The sequence below is a fragment of the Columba livia genome, chromosome Z, assembly GCF_036013475.1.
Source record: "Columba livia isolate bColLiv1 breed racing homer chromosome Z, bColLiv1.pat.W.v2, whole genome shotgun sequence".
Classification (NCBI taxonomy): domain Eukaryota; kingdom Metazoa; phylum Chordata; class Aves; order Columbiformes; family Columbidae; genus Columba; species Columba livia.
Genome location: NC_088642.1, coordinates 10,249,756 through 10,267,130, shown reverse-complemented (window position 1 = coordinate 10,267,130; position 17,375 = coordinate 10,249,756). Strand labels below are relative to the sequence as shown.

At 58.7% G+C, this 17,375-nt stretch overlaps 1 protein-coding gene across 8 annotated transcripts in view; it reads left to right on the top strand.

Moving 5' to 3' along the window:
- ATOSB (atos homolog B) overlaps positions 1-17,352 on the top strand; it is a 47,881-nt gene extending 30,529 nt beyond the window's left edge. For 4 of the 8 annotated variants that reach the window (XM_065047112.1, XM_065047115.1, XM_065047113.1 and 1 more), the window contains 9 exons: positions 7,013-7,105; positions 7,686-7,887; positions 9,584-10,836; positions 12,411-12,469; positions 12,686-12,782; positions 13,554-13,712; positions 14,508-14,576; positions 15,016-15,221; positions 15,557-17,352. In XM_065047112.1, coding sequence (XP_064903184.1) covers positions 9,751-10,836; positions 12,411-12,469; positions 12,686-12,782; positions 13,554-13,712; positions 14,508-14,576; positions 15,016-15,221; positions 15,557-15,710 — 1,830 coding nt within the window. In that variant the 5' untranslated portion in view covers positions 7,013-7,105; positions 7,686-7,887; positions 9,584-9,750 and the 3' untranslated portion in view covers positions 15,711-17,352. Of the gene's footprint in view, positions 1-1,047; positions 1,488-3,971; positions 4,128-7,012; positions 7,106-7,685; positions 7,888-8,217; positions 8,240-9,583; positions 10,837-12,410; positions 12,470-12,685; positions 12,783-13,553; positions 13,713-14,507; positions 14,577-15,015; positions 15,222-15,556 lie in introns of those variants that run through there. The other 4 variants (XM_021294989.2, XM_065047116.1, XM_065047118.1 and 1 more) reach the window with 4 other exon arrangements.
- The last annotated feature ends 23 nt before the right edge of the window (positions 17,353-17,375 follow it).

Below are 17,375 nucleotides of genomic sequence, written 5' to 3'. Positions count from 1 at the left end.
CTTGCCGTCTTCTCACAGCTCACAAAGCATCAGCCACTCCCTGGGGCTCCTTGTCAAGGGTTTTTGGTTTTGTACCCTGTTTGTAGTGATGGAGAGCAGGCTGGCCTGTTCACACTGCATGGGTAGATCACAGTTCCCATGGCATGGCCTGGAACAGGGAGCTGACAGGGTGGTAGTCATGAGTAAGTGATTGCCTTTCCACTGGGGTTGAGTTAAACAGGTCGTGAAAGGGTTCTCAGGGCTTCTGAGGCACGCACTGACCACAGGGCATCATTTCATCATTCCTCCGCTTGGGACAGCGGGTGAAGAGGGCTGTTAGTTCTAACATTTGTGCACCACTTAGTATGGTGAGGGTCTAGTCCTGTCTGGACCTGGGTCAAGCCTCCCTTGGACAAATGTCCTTATTCAACTTGAAACATGGCAGCACGTCGACGCCCCGGTCATGGCTGGAGACCCCTGGTGTTGTCCAAGTGCAGAGCAGGAGTGGTCCCTGCCCCTCTGCCAGGACCCACTTGGCTTCTCACGGCCATCCTGTGACTGGCTGCACAGGCACAGGGCTTTCTAATCACCAGTGGGGGAAAGTTTTCCATCGGTTGCAGTTGCCACTGAGGTCTGGAGTGGAGCAGGTCTGTGTGGTCAGCTGATGGCCGAGCTCCCTGTCCCTTGGGCCACTGCTTCCAGAGAGGGACAAGAAGAATGGAAGGGACCTGCCCAATGCGTGCCCATGCCTGGGTGACCAGGGGCTTGTTTTCACTGTGGGCACTTTCTTTGTTGCTCCTGGGTGACTGCTGAGTCCGCCATGCCCTGCAAGGTCAATGCCATCGGGCTCCGCAGATGTGCCTGGTGGCAAAGCTGGCAGGCGCAGTGCTGGCTGCGCCTTCCCCCGGGAGCGGTGGCATGTGGCAGCTACCCTGAGGTGAAAAGACACAGCTTTTTAGGAAGCAGAGCCAGCCTGGAGGAATTTTCCCCGTGTGGCCAGCTGTTGTCCTGGGCCTGGCTTGTGTCCTCCAGCACTTCCCACCCGGCGCTGCCTCGAGGAGGGGAGCAGGGACTGGCCCACCCTTCAGACCGTCTGCGCCGGGCTAGGGGGTGCCACCTTGAGCTGGTGGGGGTGAGTATCCGTGGTGGAGCCCAGCAGCATCCTGCTGCCTCTGCAGGGATCCTCTTGGGCAGCGGAGAGTTTTCCCCACCCCCAGCTCTGCCGCTGCCTCTTTGTTTTCTGGCAGAAGCCTCTGTGCCTTTTCATTGCCGTTGAGGCGCCGAGCAGGAGCCTACATGTGCCGTGTGCGCGTCTCGCCGGGAACGTGATGCGGGCTGGCAAGCCCGCTGGGCATCTCCCTCGCAGGGCTGCAGAGGCCAGCTGGCAGCTTCAGGGGTCTCCTTTCCATGGGCTGTTCCTCCGGTCGAGCAAGGCTTCGAGGCCGCTGGTTTCCTACACAAAACCCTCTTTTGCATTGGCAGCGTTTCTGCACCTTGCCACAAGTGGAGTAAGTTGGATGGGAAGGGGCCGGTCCTTGGCTGGGCTGCACTGGGGGCTCGGGCTCTCGGCTGTGGTCCTTCCTCACCCTTGCTCCTGTGGGGAAGGCACCTGAGATTTGAGCAGCTCCAGGGGCTGCAGAGCCGGGTACGGCGGTGGCTGAGGATTGCTTGTGCTGCGCCTGCCTCTCCGTGTATTTGATCTCTTGACTTCCAGCGGGGACTGAATTCCTGTGCTGGATTCTGGGCTCAGCTCTTGTGAAAGGATCCAATTATTTCAGAGCTTTGAGCATCTCCATTTGCTGCCCATATTTGCAGCGCCTGGGTCTGCGCTGGCTGGAATTCCAAGTGATTAACGTGGCTGTGACATCCCTCCTAGGGGTGTTATCTTTGCTTGCTGTCCCCCACCGCCCCCCTCTTCCTCCTCCGGCAGCGAGCGAGACAGGCAGGCAGAGACAAAGGTCTGTCCTCAACCTGGGCTGTCCTCCCCGTCAGCCGCTGCTGCATGGGATCTCCCTGCCCTGCCTGCCGCAGGGTTCCTGGGCTCCCGGTCCAACGCTGGAGCTGGGCGGCCGTGGGCTGTGTCGCTGAGGTTTGAGCCTTTGGTGCTGGGTGGGCAGGGGGTACTGCCGGCTTTGGAGAGCTGCCCGATTGTCCTGCTGGATTTTAAGCTGCTTTTCATTCTTTGACTGCGCTCTCCTGGGGAAGGGGGCAGCCGTGCATGGAGGGGAGGCTGGCAGGGGGGGTTCGATGTGGAGGAAAGCCGTACACAGGTGGCCAATGCATAGTGGGATCTGCCTGCAGCCCCTGCCACCCCCCTTCTCAGCTGCAGGCTATTGTCAGCATCGCTGCCTGCATGCCAGGCACCCGGGCAAGGTGTGTGGAGGTGGTCCATGCCGAGACGTGGGGCATCAGTGGGAGCAGGGGTAAGTCCCTGGGGCTGGGAGCTCTTCTCCAGCTCCCCAGGCTCCCCAGAGAGGTTTCATTGTGTCACCACAGGTTGGCCGAGCAGAAGGGCTCTGTCCCTGCGGCACCTGTGCATGGGGCTGGGGAGGCACCGCACGTCACTGGACAGACCTCGGCCCCTCAGGAGCCCCAGCAAGTGTCCTGTGGGAGGGCTGCTCTGTTCCCAGGGGCTTCTGCATCCCGTCAGTGTCCACTCCTGTGGGACAGGAGGGAGGGCAGCAGCAGCACCCGGTGGACACGGGTGCTGCGGGGCAGAGGGAGCTGTCGGGTCTGTCTCTGGAGAAGCTGTCTCCGGTGGTTTCTAGGAGCTCCAACTCCTGACGTGGACACTGACTCTGGCCCCATCCTCCCTCTCTGGGCTCGGGCTTCCTCCCCGTTATCTGCAGTGGGGCCAGCACTGAGCTAGGCTCTGCAGCTGCGTAAATTTGGCATGGCAGGAGGTCTCCTGAGGACCCCTGAGAGCAGCACTTGCTCCTGCAGAGGGGCAGGAATGCTCCCTCCCTCTGCTTCCTCCCTCCTTCCCTCTCCCTTGTTTCCACCAAGTGCGAGTTCCTTCCTCCACAACCTGAATCCCAGGGACTGCCAGAGCCACGTCCATGGTGGTTGTTTTTCCCTTCAGGCATGGTTTGCTCCTCTAACATCTCTAACCAGCTTCTCTGCAGGATGGTGCTGGAGGTGGTCCCCAGCCTCACGCGTCTGTCTGTCTCCTCATGGCGATACGCCTGATCTGTCAGGATATGGAGAAACCCTCCTGTGGTGGCAGCGCTGCTGCTGGTGCTGCCATCCTTCAGGGTACTGATGGAAACTTTCTGCCCGCTGGCGCTTCTCAAGCTCTGCTCTTAGCCTGTGCCTCTTAGCCAGGGATCTTCTGGGTTTGCACTTCACTGGTTAGATTTCCTTCCTTCTCTCTGGCTTCAGACAGGACTGATGGAGCTACAACTTATCCGGTAGGCAGTCTATTTCCCACAGTTTCCATTGCCTCTTCTCTTGCCTTGTGCTCTGCTTGTATGAGGATAATTATTTGCCCTCTTGTAATCACAACCCATCTCTTTCCTGGCTGTGTGGTTCTGCTTCATCCACAGCCAGGCTGCAAATGTCCCCTTAGCACTTCACAGGATGGGAAGCAGGAGGGAGAAAGGCAACAAAAGCCAGTTTGGGGTTGCTTTTGTGGTCTAAATGTTGCAAGGACCACTCTCAGCCCTGGCAGCCCCAGGGCACGGCACTGTGCTCCAGGCAGCCATGCCCGAACCAAAGCCTCTTGTCCACGGTCCGTGTGTCCCCTTGCCTCGCTGGCCGTGCTGCTCTGGGAAGCCGCATGGGTCCTGCTGGGTGCGCGTATCCTCTTTGGGCACAGCTCTTGCTCTCCTTGCACCACTGCCCCGCTGCCAGCCCTGCCACAGGGGCTCCCCATCTTGAGGGTTCTGCTGCCCCTGCCCCACCACAGATGACCCCCACCTGGCAGAACTGCCCCCAAACCCCTCCCGCATCTTTCTGCCTGGTACAGTACAGGTAAAACAGCAACAGATCATTTTTCAGGCTGCAGCCCAGCATGTGGTACCACAGCTGCACCGCCCAGTCAGGGACCCTTCCTCACCCACCGTCCTGCTCTGTTACTGCCAGACTGAGACCATGTTCTGTTAATCCTCGGTTCCCCCTGGATGTGCTGATAGGAATGAAACCTGCAGGTAAGCTGAGTCCCTGACCCTCCCCAGGCCTGGCTGTGTCATCAGGGTGTGCTGGCTCGGTGTCCCCAGTGAACTCAAGGTCCCTGCCCCAGAGCCTGAGAGGCGCTCCCCCCTGCAGGTCCTTTGGCACTGAGCATTTCATAGAATCACAGAATGTCCTGAGCTGGAAGGGACCCACAAGGATCATCGAGTCCAACTCCTGTCCCTTCACAGGACAACCCCACAGTTCACACCATGTGTCTGAGAGTGTTGTCCAGTCTCTTCTTGAACACTGTCAGGCTTGGGGCCGTGACACCTCCCTGGGGAGCCTGTTCCAGTGCTCCAGCACCCTCTGGGTAAAGAACCCTTCCCGAATGTCCAACCTGAACCTCCCCTGGCACATCTTCCTGCCATTCCCTTGGGTTCTGTCATTGGTCACCAAAAAGAAGAGAATAGCCCCTGACCTTCCTCCTCTCCTTGTGAGGAAGATGTAGCCATGGTGAGGTCCCCTCTCAGTCTCCTCCAGGCTGAACAAACCAAGTGACTTTAGCTGCTCCTCATATGGCTTCCTCTCCAAACCCTTCACCAGCTTCATGGCCATTGAAGCATGGTGCTCCTCCCCATGCCTCACCAGGCTGGAGGACAAGAGCACCTGTACTCAAGTGCTGGGAGACTCAGGCAAAAGTACAGGCCCCCTCCTGTCTCCTGAGTATCAAGGGGCTCTGGAAGCTTGGCAGGAGCAGGGCATAGAGCAGGAGGAGTTCCAACTGGGCTTCCCCCAACAGGAAAAGCCCTTTAAGTCCTGTCTTAGGGTCAGAGCATCAGCACAGGCAGAAGCACCAGCAAAATCACCATCACTTGGGCTTAGGTGGAGCCACACTCTTGACTAGGGCACATGGAGCCCCGCATACTGCATCCTGGAGATGGTACCTGTGCTGCTCAGCTGAGCTGGTGAGGACCTGGACTTGTCCCATCTGGGTGACCAGAAGTGAGGCTCTGGAGATGCCTGGCTCAAGGAGAGGAGAAGGGAGAGGTGACCAGGTGCTGTCTCCTGTCATTGCTGAGGATGCACGAGTCCCCCATGTTGCTCTCTGCCTCTGTCGAGGTGGCGGCTGCCGCTGGCTGCTGAGCCCTGCTGTGAGCTGGCTGGGCGCTTGTGGGAAGGAGCTGCCCTGGGAGGCAGAGCTAAGCACAGCCAAGGGAAACCCTGAGGCCAGGGGAAAGGAAACGGGATGGGGACCTCTCTTGGCCTTGCAGGAGGGTGAGGAGCAGTGCTGTGCTCCAGCTGCTCCTCATCGCAGGCTAATGGGTAGATCTCCAGGGGATGTAGCAGGAGGTCCCAAGGTATACTTGGAGACACTTCAGAGGTGGGCTGGGGAATCCTGGCATTTCCCACCATGATGCTTTAGGAAACAGTATCTGGGCTGACAAAACCTGATGCAACCCCTTGTGCGAGGTGTGTGCACTGCTGACTGGTGCTGGTGTCACCTGGTGACTGGCATCAAGGTCTCGGCTAGGGTATATTTGTGGTGTCAATGTGTCAGCCTTTCCTGATGGACACATTGCCCCAAAAGACAGCTGGCGCTGGGGAGCAAAGTGCTCTGACTGCAGAGGGATGTGGGAAGGAGAAAGGATACAGTTGAAACTGCCTGTTTGTCCCAGCATGGACACGTGCAGGAAGGATGTGGCTTTCTCCTGTCTCACCATGCTGACTCTTGCCACCAGTTGCTGATTTTGTTTCCCAGGGGCTGACTGTGCCACACGAGTCATGGTACAAATCTCACCTAGGGATGGAGGAGGGAAACGGCAGACTTTTTGGCAGGGCCTGTTGTGTTAGTACGAGCGGTAATGGTTTTAAAGTAAAAGAAGTGAGATTCAGGTTAGACATGGGGAAGAAATATATTACAGTGAGGGTGGTGGCACAGGTAAATGATCAATGCTCCATCCCTGGAGACATCCAAAGCCAGGCTGGAAGGGGCTCTGAACAACCTGATCTATTTGAAGATGTCCCTGCTCATTACAGGGGGGGTGGACTACACAACTTTTGAAGGTCCCTTCCAACCCAAACTATTCTATGATTCTGGTGGAAGAGCTCTCCACCTTCCAAGCAGGGAAAGCACAGTGTGTTACCACCTCAGAGTCCACCCACAGCTGTGGCTATACCCTGCTCTTCTACCTTCCTTGGTGAAGGCCACATGTGGGGTCCCGGGAGGAGCTGATCTTTAAAATGAGCTTTTGTTGAGGTTTTGGACCAGAGGTTTGTCATGCTGTGGGGTTGATTTGCCCTTCTGTGAGTGCTCCTTGTGAGCTGGTGTGTGTGTCTCTGTTCTGGCTGGTCACTGGCAGTGGCTTTTAGGCTGGCTGGCTCTTGGGGACTGGCCACAAGTGTCTGTTAGTCACAGATCTCATGGTAGTGGAATGAAAGAAGAGCCGGTTTCCTGGGGCATGTGAGGTCAGGCAGTGAGCACAGTGAGTGACCTGCTGAAGGTGGCTTCCCACCTGAAACACAATGGGGTGGAGAACTTGCTGGACCAGAGTGCCAGAAAGGGAGTGCACTTGGGTGTTGAGTGCCTCTGAGCATCCCTTCAGGGATTTTATTCATCTTTCTGCCTGATGCTGCTGTTTGCAGCCTTCAGTGTGGTGCTCACTGCTGGGTTGGGATGCTTGGTGGGACAGAAGGCAGCTTCCGTCCAGATGTCCGCTGTGGTGAGCATGTGGAGGGCATGGTCCCCATGCATGGGCAACATTTCCTCCTTCACCCAGAGGTTCCTGGGCCAGCAAAGTTTGCAGGCTGTCCTTGCCACAGAGGGGCTGAGGCTGGAGCTGCCCACGAGCTCCTGCCCGCTCTGCAGGTGTTGCACCACGAGCTGCTGCTCGAGCTCACTCTCCTCCTTGCCTTCTTCCAGGCATCAAAGCTGCAGTGCCGGTGGATTATGACTGCAGGGGAGCTGTGTTGCATCTGCAAATCTCCATCATACATCAAGGGCACATCTGAGCAGGTGAGCGCTGTGCACATGAAAGGACTGCTGTCTTTGCATGGGGGAAGCTGGTGGGGGGCCATCGTGGCTCAGGGCTGTCACGCTCATGGTTTCTGCCTTCCCTGCCAGGCATCTCTTATCAGAAGAAAACAATTGCAAGCTCTTCTCCATGTCTGTAGGGCCAGAAAGTGTCCTGTGCTTCGGGTGAAAGGGGCAGGAGGTGGATGTGAGACCAGAGGCTATCTGGTGATCTGCAGTGTCTTGGAAAGCAAGGCATGAAATGGTCACCAGAAACAGGGATCTGTTGATATGCACAGGGTTTCATATGGGAAGGCATGCAAAAGGGATGTAAAATACGAGCCAGGTGTGCGAGTTCACAGCGTAGCTTAAAGTATTTGCAGTTTAAATAGAAATCAAGGTGACAGTGCCACCTGAGGTAGCCCACATGTATGTGTCCTTTGCATTTGGGAGGCTGGGAGAGGCTGAGCCTAAGTGCTACCTTCTCTGCCCCCGTGGCCCCACAGGCAGAATCCTCCTGTGCGTCTCCCAGAAAGCACCTGAATCACTGCAGCCCCGCATCTCCCCCTTTCCTTCCCCTCAGAGCCGCTGTGCAGACTGAAGAGCTGGCGAGGACGGTGCAGAGGTTTGGAGGCACACCGTGATGGTGGGAGCCATTCCACGGCAGCCACGCCGCTTCTGGGGGGTGCCTGACTGGCAGGTGTCTTCAGCTAGTTGTGCCAACGACCGCCCGCTGTGGGACAGGGAAACTGATCCGGAGCAAAGCAGGGTTCTGCTGCAGAGGGGTGAGTGTGGGGGGCAGCCAGAACAGGCTGCAGCGTGGTGGATAACACAGGGGGGTTGAGGTGGGCCGGGACCTCTGGAGGTCATCTGGTTCAACCCTCTGCCCAAGCAGGGCCACCTAAAGCCGTTGCTCAGGACCGTTTCCAGGTCGTTTTTGAGTATCTCCAAGGATAGAGACTCCACAACCTCTCTAGGTAACATATCCTAGTGCTCGGTCACCCTTACAGTACAGAAGTGTTTCCTGATGTTCAGACGGAACCCGCTTTATTTCAGTTTGTGCCCATTGCCTCTGGTCTTGTCACTGGACACCTCTGAAAAGAGCCTGGCTCCATCTTCTTTGCACCCTTTCTTCAGGTACTTATATCGATGATAAGGTCCCTCCTGAGTGTTCTCTTCTCCAGGCTGAACAGTCCCAGCTCTCCCAGCCTTTCCTCACAGGAGAGATTCTCCAGTCCCTTAATTGTCTTAGTGACCCTTTGCTGCATGTCTCAGGTGCGGCCTCACCAGTGCGGAGCGGAGGGGCAGGATCACCTCCCTCCACCTGCTGGCAAACTGTGCCTAATGCAGCCCACAACACTATTGTCCTTTGTGAAAAGGGCATGTTGCTGACTCATGTTCAACTTGGGCGTCCACCAGGACCCCACTGCTTTTTCTGCAAAGCTGCTTTCCAGCTCGTCAGCCCCCAGCATCTGTTGGTGCATGCTTATACCTTTCATCACTCCTTTTAAACAAAATCCCTGGGCTCAGCCACCCTAGCCTGCCACTTTCCCATCCCCGTCATGGTGGGGGTTAAAATACCACGTGCAGTCTCACTCTCCAGACAGACAAGAAACAATTCTCCAGTTGCTCACCTGCCCCTCAGCCTTTGCTCCGCAGGAACAGGCAGAGCTGTGGGGACAGGCAAAGGGCAGAGCCGCCAGGCACAGGCAGTTCGTCAGCCTGCCGGTGAGTTTTCCTGCACCTCCTCAGCTTTTTCAGCCATTTCAGTATTTGTCATGCCAGAAAAAACTCATGTCCAGGATTCTCACAGCTGTGAAACAGGGCTGAAAATAGAAAGTGAAGTGCTGTGCAGCACAGAGGGGTTCAAGCCCTTTGGGCAGGAAGGATTGGGTGGATGGTGGAGGAGCCCATGGTGGGCTTTGCAGCTCCTGGTACCACCCAGTGCTCATGGAGTTGGTGGAGGTCTCTGGTCCAAGCTGGCAGAGACAACTGTGGTGTTAGGTCTGGTTTCTCCAGGCTAGTTTGTGGGGCTGGCAGCACATGTGGCCGGGGCTGGTCGTCCTGACGAGTGCTGGGAGATCTTGTTGCTGTTGCCCAAAAGGGTGATGACAGGCATGAGCCCCTGGGACTGGTCTAACCTGCCTGACTCCTGCGCTCCAGAGCAGCGCAAGCACATTGAGTCCCTGGCAGAGGGCAGGCCCCCTTTTCTCTGCTTGTCCAGACTTGTCCCCAGTAGCCTCCAGCCCAGCTGGAGACTCCTCTCCATGCCCAGACTGGGAAGGAGGGTCTGATCCTGCAGGTCAGTGACACCACAGGGTTCCCTGGAGAGCCACACCAGCCTGCTTCCCAGCCCCAGAGAGAGGTCTGAGTGGGGCTGTACGGGGAGCTGCCTGTGTTCCACAGGTCACTTGTGGCCAAAAGCCCAGACAAGGACGTTGATCGCGGGCTGATCTCTGGCCTCCTGCTCTCTCTTTCCAGACGATGCACTGCAGTCCACCCTGTAGTGGAGAGCTCACCCGGACGTCCTGAGTGAGGTGGGGTCCTGCCCTCTCGCGCTGACCTGTGGCACTTTACAGTTCCCCTCCTGCTGCTGCATGGGCTGTTCTGACTCCGGCTGCACTCGGAGTCCAGGCGAGTAAGGCTCCATGCGGCACATCCACGCGGAGACGTCCCTGCCCCCAGAGCGCGGCACGGACCCCAGCCTGTCCCAGCCCAGCGGAGAGGCACCCTTGGAGCCTTCCTCGCAGCACTGCAGCCACCGCAACATCCTCATGGGCTACAACGAGACAGAGATCAAGCGCCAGAAGGTTTACCAGGTGTCCATCTTCTCCCACCTCTCCAGCTCCTCCGAGAGCACGGAGCAGCGGGCAGGCAGCCGGCTGGCTGTGAAGAGGGGTTACCCCGAGCCGCGAACTCCAGAGGCGGGGCGAGATCCCAAACGAACTCACTGGGGTGGCGGGGGGGTGGATGGCAAGCGCGACGGGGGCCCTGGGCAGGCTCCCCTGGATGACGATGATACTTTCGAGGATGGTCTGCTGGTGGAGGAGCTATCCCTGTGTGGCTCTGCCCAGCACTTCTCCCACAGCGGGCTGCGGGTGGTGGAGCACCGGTGTGAGGGCAGCCCTAGCCACAGCCCCAAGGTCAGCAGAGAGAAGTTGCAGGATGTGTCCTCCTCCGCCTCCTCCTCCTGGCCCCAGCACATTGCTTGCTGTACTTTGCACACGAGAGACGGTTGCTCTGTCTCACCAGGGGATCAGCCCACAGACTGTGGGAAGAATGGGGAGCAGGCACATGACGACAACTCACTTCACCTTGATTTGCACAATATTGCACAAACAGCTCAGCTGGACTCTGGTGGGAAGGGAGAGAAGCCAGGGAGCAGCCCACCTCACAGCAGTAGGGCTAGTGGAGAAGAAGAATGGCCAGCAGTGGCCAATGGCTGTAAGGAGCCCCCGGCTCTGCAGACAGCACTCAGCCCTGAGCCCAGCAACCTGAGCTCCCTGGAGAAGACGCCCTGTGGGAGCAGCCAGCTCGGCAGCAGCAGCTGTCCGGCCAAAAGGAAGCTGCTGCCCGCTGGCGAGGCTGTGGCCGACTCCTGCTCTGAGGATGAGGGCCTGTCCCCTCCAGCAAGGAAGAAGAGGGCCTTGCCATGCCATCCAGTGCCCACAGCCTGCCGCAGCACTGATGCCAAGGGGGCCCCGTTCTGGAATCACCTGCTTCCCACGGCCAAGGTGAGCATCGGTTGTGGGGGGAGACAGGGCATGCTCTGGGGACACCCAGAGCTCCAAGCCACCCTCGTGGGCAATGTGGTCCATTGTGGCACAGTGCCCTGTCCCAGTGCCACAGCACTGCTGTGAGCAGAGCAGCAGCTGACAGCCAGCTCTGGGACACACAGTCTGTGGGTTGTCACCAGCTCTTGACACCTTTTGGTCACTGGATCCTCTGCTTGCAACCAGCTCTTTAGCCTGGAGAGCCTTGCCCAGACAGGACACAACCTCTGCTTGATAGTGAAAGCTGAACACATGGCGTGGGGCCTCGCTTGGTGTCTGACAACTTCTCATTAAGCCAGACTTACCAGCAGGCTTGGGAAGAGCGGCTGGCCTCTGCCTGAGGAGGAGGGAGGCAGAGGTGTGGGATGGCTTGGGTCCTTGGCCATGATATCCATCAGGGCAAGGGTTTGATGGCAGGGAGTGGGACTAGACGTGCTCTGTCCAGGGAGCAGGAGCCCCAGTGCTGTGTGCACAGATGCCGCTGGCTTTTTGGCAGTTCTGAGGTGCCCATTTCATGTCCCCAGGCTGCCACAAGCTCTCAGAAATGGGGCAGACTCTGGAGTTTTGCAACCATCCTGTCAGCTCAGGAACTGCCTGCAATTCCTCCCTCCCTACCCGCCCCTCCTGACCAGCTCCCTGCCTTCAACATGTCCCACCAGCCAAGCCTGCAGCAGGCTCACACCAGAGCTGGCACGTTCTTCTCTTTCCCTCAGGCATCCCATGGTGCAGGGAGCAACGGCAGAGCTGCCCCGGCTTCTTGCTGCTTGGAGCCAGGACACACCATACATGGGGCACAGCTTCAGTCCTGCCCACCTGCCCTTTTTGGTGACTGTCCCCCAGCCTGGCTGCCCCTAGCACTGCCCTTGCAAAGCGAAGCCCTCCAGCAGCTTCCCTGGGTTTTCCCGCCTGGTCATGCCAGCCAGCTCCATCATCCCTTTGTGTTGTGCTGCCCTTTGTGTGGCTTCCAGAAGGGAAAACCCCTGAAAAGGGGATATCTTTAAAAAGGAGGCTCCGGTGTGGCCCTGGCTGTAACCCCCACCCCACAGCTGTGGGAGCCTGGCTGCGAGCAGGGGTGGGCAGCACGTTCCTCGCCCGGTGGTGCTACCGAGGACTTTGCATGAATCACCAGGGGATGGGACTGTTCCCAGGCTGGTCAGGGAGCTTCATCGTATGTGTTATCCCTCCCTGGGAGGTGCGAGGGGGTGTTGGGGCCTGGCTCTGTCTCTGGGTGTCTTGTCACTGAGGCTGGTCCTGAGACCTGCTTTGCAGGGTGGGATCCATGTGCTGTACGCTCGGATTGGGTATCAGCATCCTCATCCCCAGCGGAGCCGCTTCTGGTTTTGGGCAGCCCCACATCTCCCCCAGACACTGCAGCCCTTGCACTGCTCCTGCAAAGGCATCTGATGGCTGCCCATGGATGGGAGCCTCTCTGATCCGCTGGGACACTCGTGTGTCCCAGGGAGCAATGGCACATCCTGGGGATACAGTCTTCAGTCACTGCCCTAACACAGTTCTCTGCTTTGTGTCCTCTGCAGAGCTCTGCAGATTGCACCACGGTCGGGAGGAGGCTGAAGAGTGGGCTGCGCCTCAAATCGTGAGTGTGGGAGGGTCAGGTTGGGTACCTTCCCTGCCCCAAGTGTCTCCCCTCCACAAGACCCCATGCTGTGCAGTGGAAGCATGTTTCTTCTGCCTGTGGGGAGTAGGAAAGTGGGTTCAACCGCCACCAAAGAAAGGGACAGGGGGTCTGGAGAGGGCAGCCCAGGGCTGTGTGCTCTCTAGTCTGACACCAATCTTCTCTCCTCTCTCAAAGGCGACATCTCCGGAGCAGTCTCCGCAGGGGCACCAGGTCCTCTGCAGCGCCCTGGGCAACCACGACCATCAGCCATGCTCTGCTGGGCAACTTTGAGGTAACGGCACCCACCTGTCAGGGAGGGAGGTAGGTCCCAGAGGCTCCAGGGCGGGCTGGTGATGGACATGAGAGGCTGAACCTGACAGAATCCCCAGTGTGGAGCTGGGTTGATTGTACCCAAGGGCCTGGTGTGCAGTGGCTGTATCACCAGCAGGATATCTCAGCCAGCAGATCCTCAGGTGATGCTTTCAATACTTGAAAGGGGCCTACAAGAATGATGGAGACAGACTGTTTAGCAGGGCCTGTTGCAGTAGGACATGGGGTGATGGTTTTAAACTAAAGGAGGGGAGATTCAGGCAAGACATGAGGAAGAAATGTTTTACAGTGAAGATGATGACACACTGGCACAGGTTGCCCAGATAAATGGTCAATGCCCTGTCCCTGGAGACATTTCAGGCCAGGCTGGATGGGGCTCTGAGCAACCTGATCTGGTTGCAGATGTCACTGCTCATTGCTGGGGTTTGGACTAGGTGACCTATGAAGGTCCATTCCAACCCAAACTCTTCTGACATTGCTGCGGTGGGCCTAAGCTGAGGAGCTCTTGCTGCTTCTCCATGTGAGATGGTTGGTTTTAGCCCACCAATTCACGATGGGTCTGTCTCAGAGCGAGCAGCCGGGGACCCTCACAGTTGGTCTCAGGAATGCCAGGAGACACACGAGCACAAGCAGACATGGTTGTGGCAGAGATGGGGGATGATCTCACCTTCAGCTTTGAGGTGAGGGGCAGGACTGGTGTTTTAAGGTCCCTAATACTTACCACCTCTTTCAGGAGTCCATCCTGAAAGGGCGCTTCGCACCGTCGGGGAGGATCGAGGGGTTCACAGCAGAGATCGGTGCCAGTGGCTCCTACTGCCCCCAGCATGTCACCCTGCCTGTCGACGTCACCTACTTTGACATCTCCGAACACAGTGCACCCTCTCCTTTCCTGGTACGTGGGTGAGGGAGAGCTGGTACCACGGGGGAGGTGAGTGGGGGCTGTACCCAGGCACACCCCATCCTTGGGGCTGCCCCCCTCCAGAGATCGTGTCTCTAGCAACTACCTGCATGAGGGGACTGCTGGCTGTGCTACGAGTGGTATTTAACCCAAAAAGCACAGAGGAAAAGAAGCAGAAATGCTTGCAGGCTGCTGCCAAGCTGTCTTATGGTTGGTGCTTTGCTGTCACCTCTGTGTTGCTGCTTGTTCGTGCCCTGGTCTGCAGAGAGATTAGTTGGGCTAAAGTCACTGAGGAACAGCTAAAGTCACTTGATTTGTTCAGCCTGGAGGAGACTGAGGGGAGACCTCACTGCAGTCACAGCTTACTCACAAAGGGAAGAGGAGGGGCAGGTGCTGATCTCTTCTCTCTGGAGACTTATCACAGAACCCACGGGAAGAGCAGGAAGATGTGACAGGGGAGGTTCAGGTTGGACATTAGGAAAAGGTTCTTCACCCAGAGGGTGCTGGACACTGGAACAGACTCCCCAGGGAGGTGTCACAGCCCCAAGCCTGACAGTGTTCAAGAAGAGACTGGACAACACCCTCACACACATGGTGTGAACTGTGGGGTTGGACTCGTGATCCTTGTGGGTCGCTTCCAACCCAGCACATTCTGTGATTCCCTGGATGTCTTCTTGCCACTTTGTGCCAGGCATCTGTGGCAGGAGGGGCTCTGGCTCCTGTGCCGGGTCTGAGCTGGGCTCTCCATGGGCTTTCTCCCTCTCACATGTGCTGTTTGTTTTGCCCCAGGGAGTGATTGACTTGGAGGCCTTGGGAAAGAAGGGTTACAGTGTGCCCAAAGCTGGAACCATCCAAGTGGTGAGTTGCTCCCTCATCTCCAGTAACGCCGTGAGGAGGGCTCTGTTTGCCCCCAGGGTGGAATATGGTCCCTTACATTGTTTGTCAGGGCAGCAGCCATAAAGCCTGTGCAGAGGGGTTTGTGGCTGCCAAGACAGCACCACGGAGGGGAACACAGGGTCCCCAGGGTGCTGGCAGGGAGACAAGTTGATGGGAGATGCAGGCAAGGAGGAGGCTGGTGGGGAGGGAGGGGGTCTCACTTGCACAGAGCATACATGCAGTGGGAATGTAGGTGGGTGAAAAGGTCTGACCTGTGCCCTCAGACTTGGCCCTCTGGGGCTGGTGTTGGGCTTTCTGGACACTTGGCCCCACTGGTGCTGCCTCTGGGTGCCCCAGCCCTGCCCTATAGATCCATTCCCATGCCCTTCCCAGTCTCATCCCTATACTCCTCTGCCCCCAGACCTTATTTAACCCCAACAAGACTGTGGTGAAGATGTTCTTGGTGACGTACGACTTCCAGGACATGCCAGCCAACCACATGACCTTCCTACGCCATCGCATCTTCCTGGTGCCTGTGGGGGAGGAGGAAGGGGCCACCATGGTGCCCAGCAACCCAGTGGGCACGGGCCCACCCCGCAGGGTCCTCTGCTACCTGATGCACCTGAGGTAGGGCATGCCAGGAGGGACAGATGCCTGCCACAGGGTCACCCCAGGGCTCCTCTCCTGTGTGTCCCTGACTTTCCAAAACCTTCAGGCCAGACTGGGGGGATGGCAGCCTGACCACTCACCCTGGGGAGGACCAGAGACCAGCTGCTCCTTTGGGGAAGCTGTAGCTGTCGCCTGCCCAAGGGCAGCCATCTCTGTCCCTCTGAAGGCAACTGGAGCGTGGCTGGCTTGACCAGGGGCCAAAGTAGGCAAAGGGGTCGTGCCCCGCCATTGAGGTTGCCCTGCCCTTGCCTGGGAGCCTGAGGTCCCTCTGCCCTGCTCTTATCTCCACTCAGGTTTCACAGCTCTAAGTCGGGGAAGATCTACCTTCATGACGACATTCGGCTGCTTTTCTCCCGCAAGTCGATCGAGGTCGACTCGGGGATCCCCTATGAACTGAAATCCTTCACGGAGATGCCGAGGAACCCCTGCTACTCACCCTGGGCCTGACCCCCATTCCACAGGGCCCCCGGCGAGCCTCCAGCCCAGCGCTTTGGGGATAGATGAGCAAAGTGCCAGCGAGTAGACACCACTCAGAAGCGTTGCACCCCCCACGTGCCCTCATATTCCTGAGCAGCACGGATGCCCGTGCGCTGCGGCAGGACTGGGGTCGCCGAGGGAGCTTCACCAGGAGAGGCTGGGGCTGGGGATCAACCCTGGTGCTCCAGGGATATGCCCAAGCCTTCTACTGATGCTGCTCCCACCTTGGAGACTTGGCTGGACCTGGGTGGGGGGATTGAAGAGTTGGGCCAGGGTCTCTGGGTAATGCTACCCATGCTTGCCCTGGGGTTGGGAGCAGAAAGTTGGGGAGAATTTGTATTTATTAGTATTTATTGTTGCTGGGAGCGCAGAGGAGGCTTGTGTGGAGGATTGGAGATGCTGTGCTGTTCTTCTCCCCCAACCCTGTGGGTGCTGGATGAAGCCCCCAGCAGCGTGGGGCTGCTTGGGTTGGGGCAGGGCTGTGGGGACCGCGAGGGTGACTGGGGATGGGGACACCTTAGGCCGCCAAAGAGGGTGACCTGCCTCATCCAGGGTGCAGCTCCTGGGCTGGGGCCCTGATAAAAACCCTGGGAGAGGCCGAGGTTTCCTGGGCACCAGCTCTGTGGATCAGCTGCACTTCAGGCAGCCTGAGGAGGCCTGGACTTGCCCTCCCACCCCCTGAGGGCAAGCCAGACCCCAAGAAGTCTGCGACTGGCAGGAAAGTGGCTATTGCCACAGGTCCTGGGGCTGAGAGAGGTGGCTGTCCCATGGGTGGAGACCTGGGGCTCTCAGCAGGAGCCCCCGGACCCCACATGTGCTGTGGATCTGAGAGAAAGTGGCGATTCCTAAAAATCAGAGCCTTCCACAGCCTGTGTGTGTGGGCTCAATCCCGCCGCCGAGGCAGCTTCGGGCAGGTGCTCTGGTGCCGGAGGAAGCGCAGGAGCCCTGCCTGGGAAGAGGGGAATCGGGAGAGGACACCAAAGGGGAGTCGGGCTGGACATTCGGGCTGGGGCTGGGGGGTGGTGGGGCGCAATGCCCCGCCGCGTTGCAGCCCGGGGAGATGCGGGCCGAGCCCGTGGGGGTCGGAGGGGTGAGAGGAGCACGGAAAAACGAGCTGGCACGTCCCCTGCCTGCATCAGCCCAGCCCCGAGGGCTCTGCCGGGCTCCTGGTGCCGGTTTGGGCTGCGGGAGCCCCGGCCCCTCCCTGCGATGGGGAGAACAGAGGCGGACAGGTCCCCAGCCCATCACACACCAGGCTGGGCCGGGCACAGCCCCGGGGCTCCCGGGCTCGACGTCACCTGAACCGAACGCAGCCCGCGTTCGCGCCGCTGTCCCGGATCCCCGGCTGTCCGAGCCGGCCCCGCCGCACCGGGGCGGGAGGGCGCGGGGTCCCGCTCTCCCGTGCGCGGGGGCGGCCCAGAGGCTCCGTACGCCGCGATGTGGGGCGGGAACCCGCTCAGACCCACACCGGGGTCCCGCTCCCCTCACAGGCACCCGTGTCCAGCGCCGTGTCCCGGGGCTCCCCCGAGCCGCGTCCCGGCGGGGGCGGGGAGGCTGTACCGGTACTTTTCGTGTTTGTTTCCAATTTAATAAACTCCCGTTCGGAGCTCCAGCTGGGTGCCGGCGCTGCGGGGC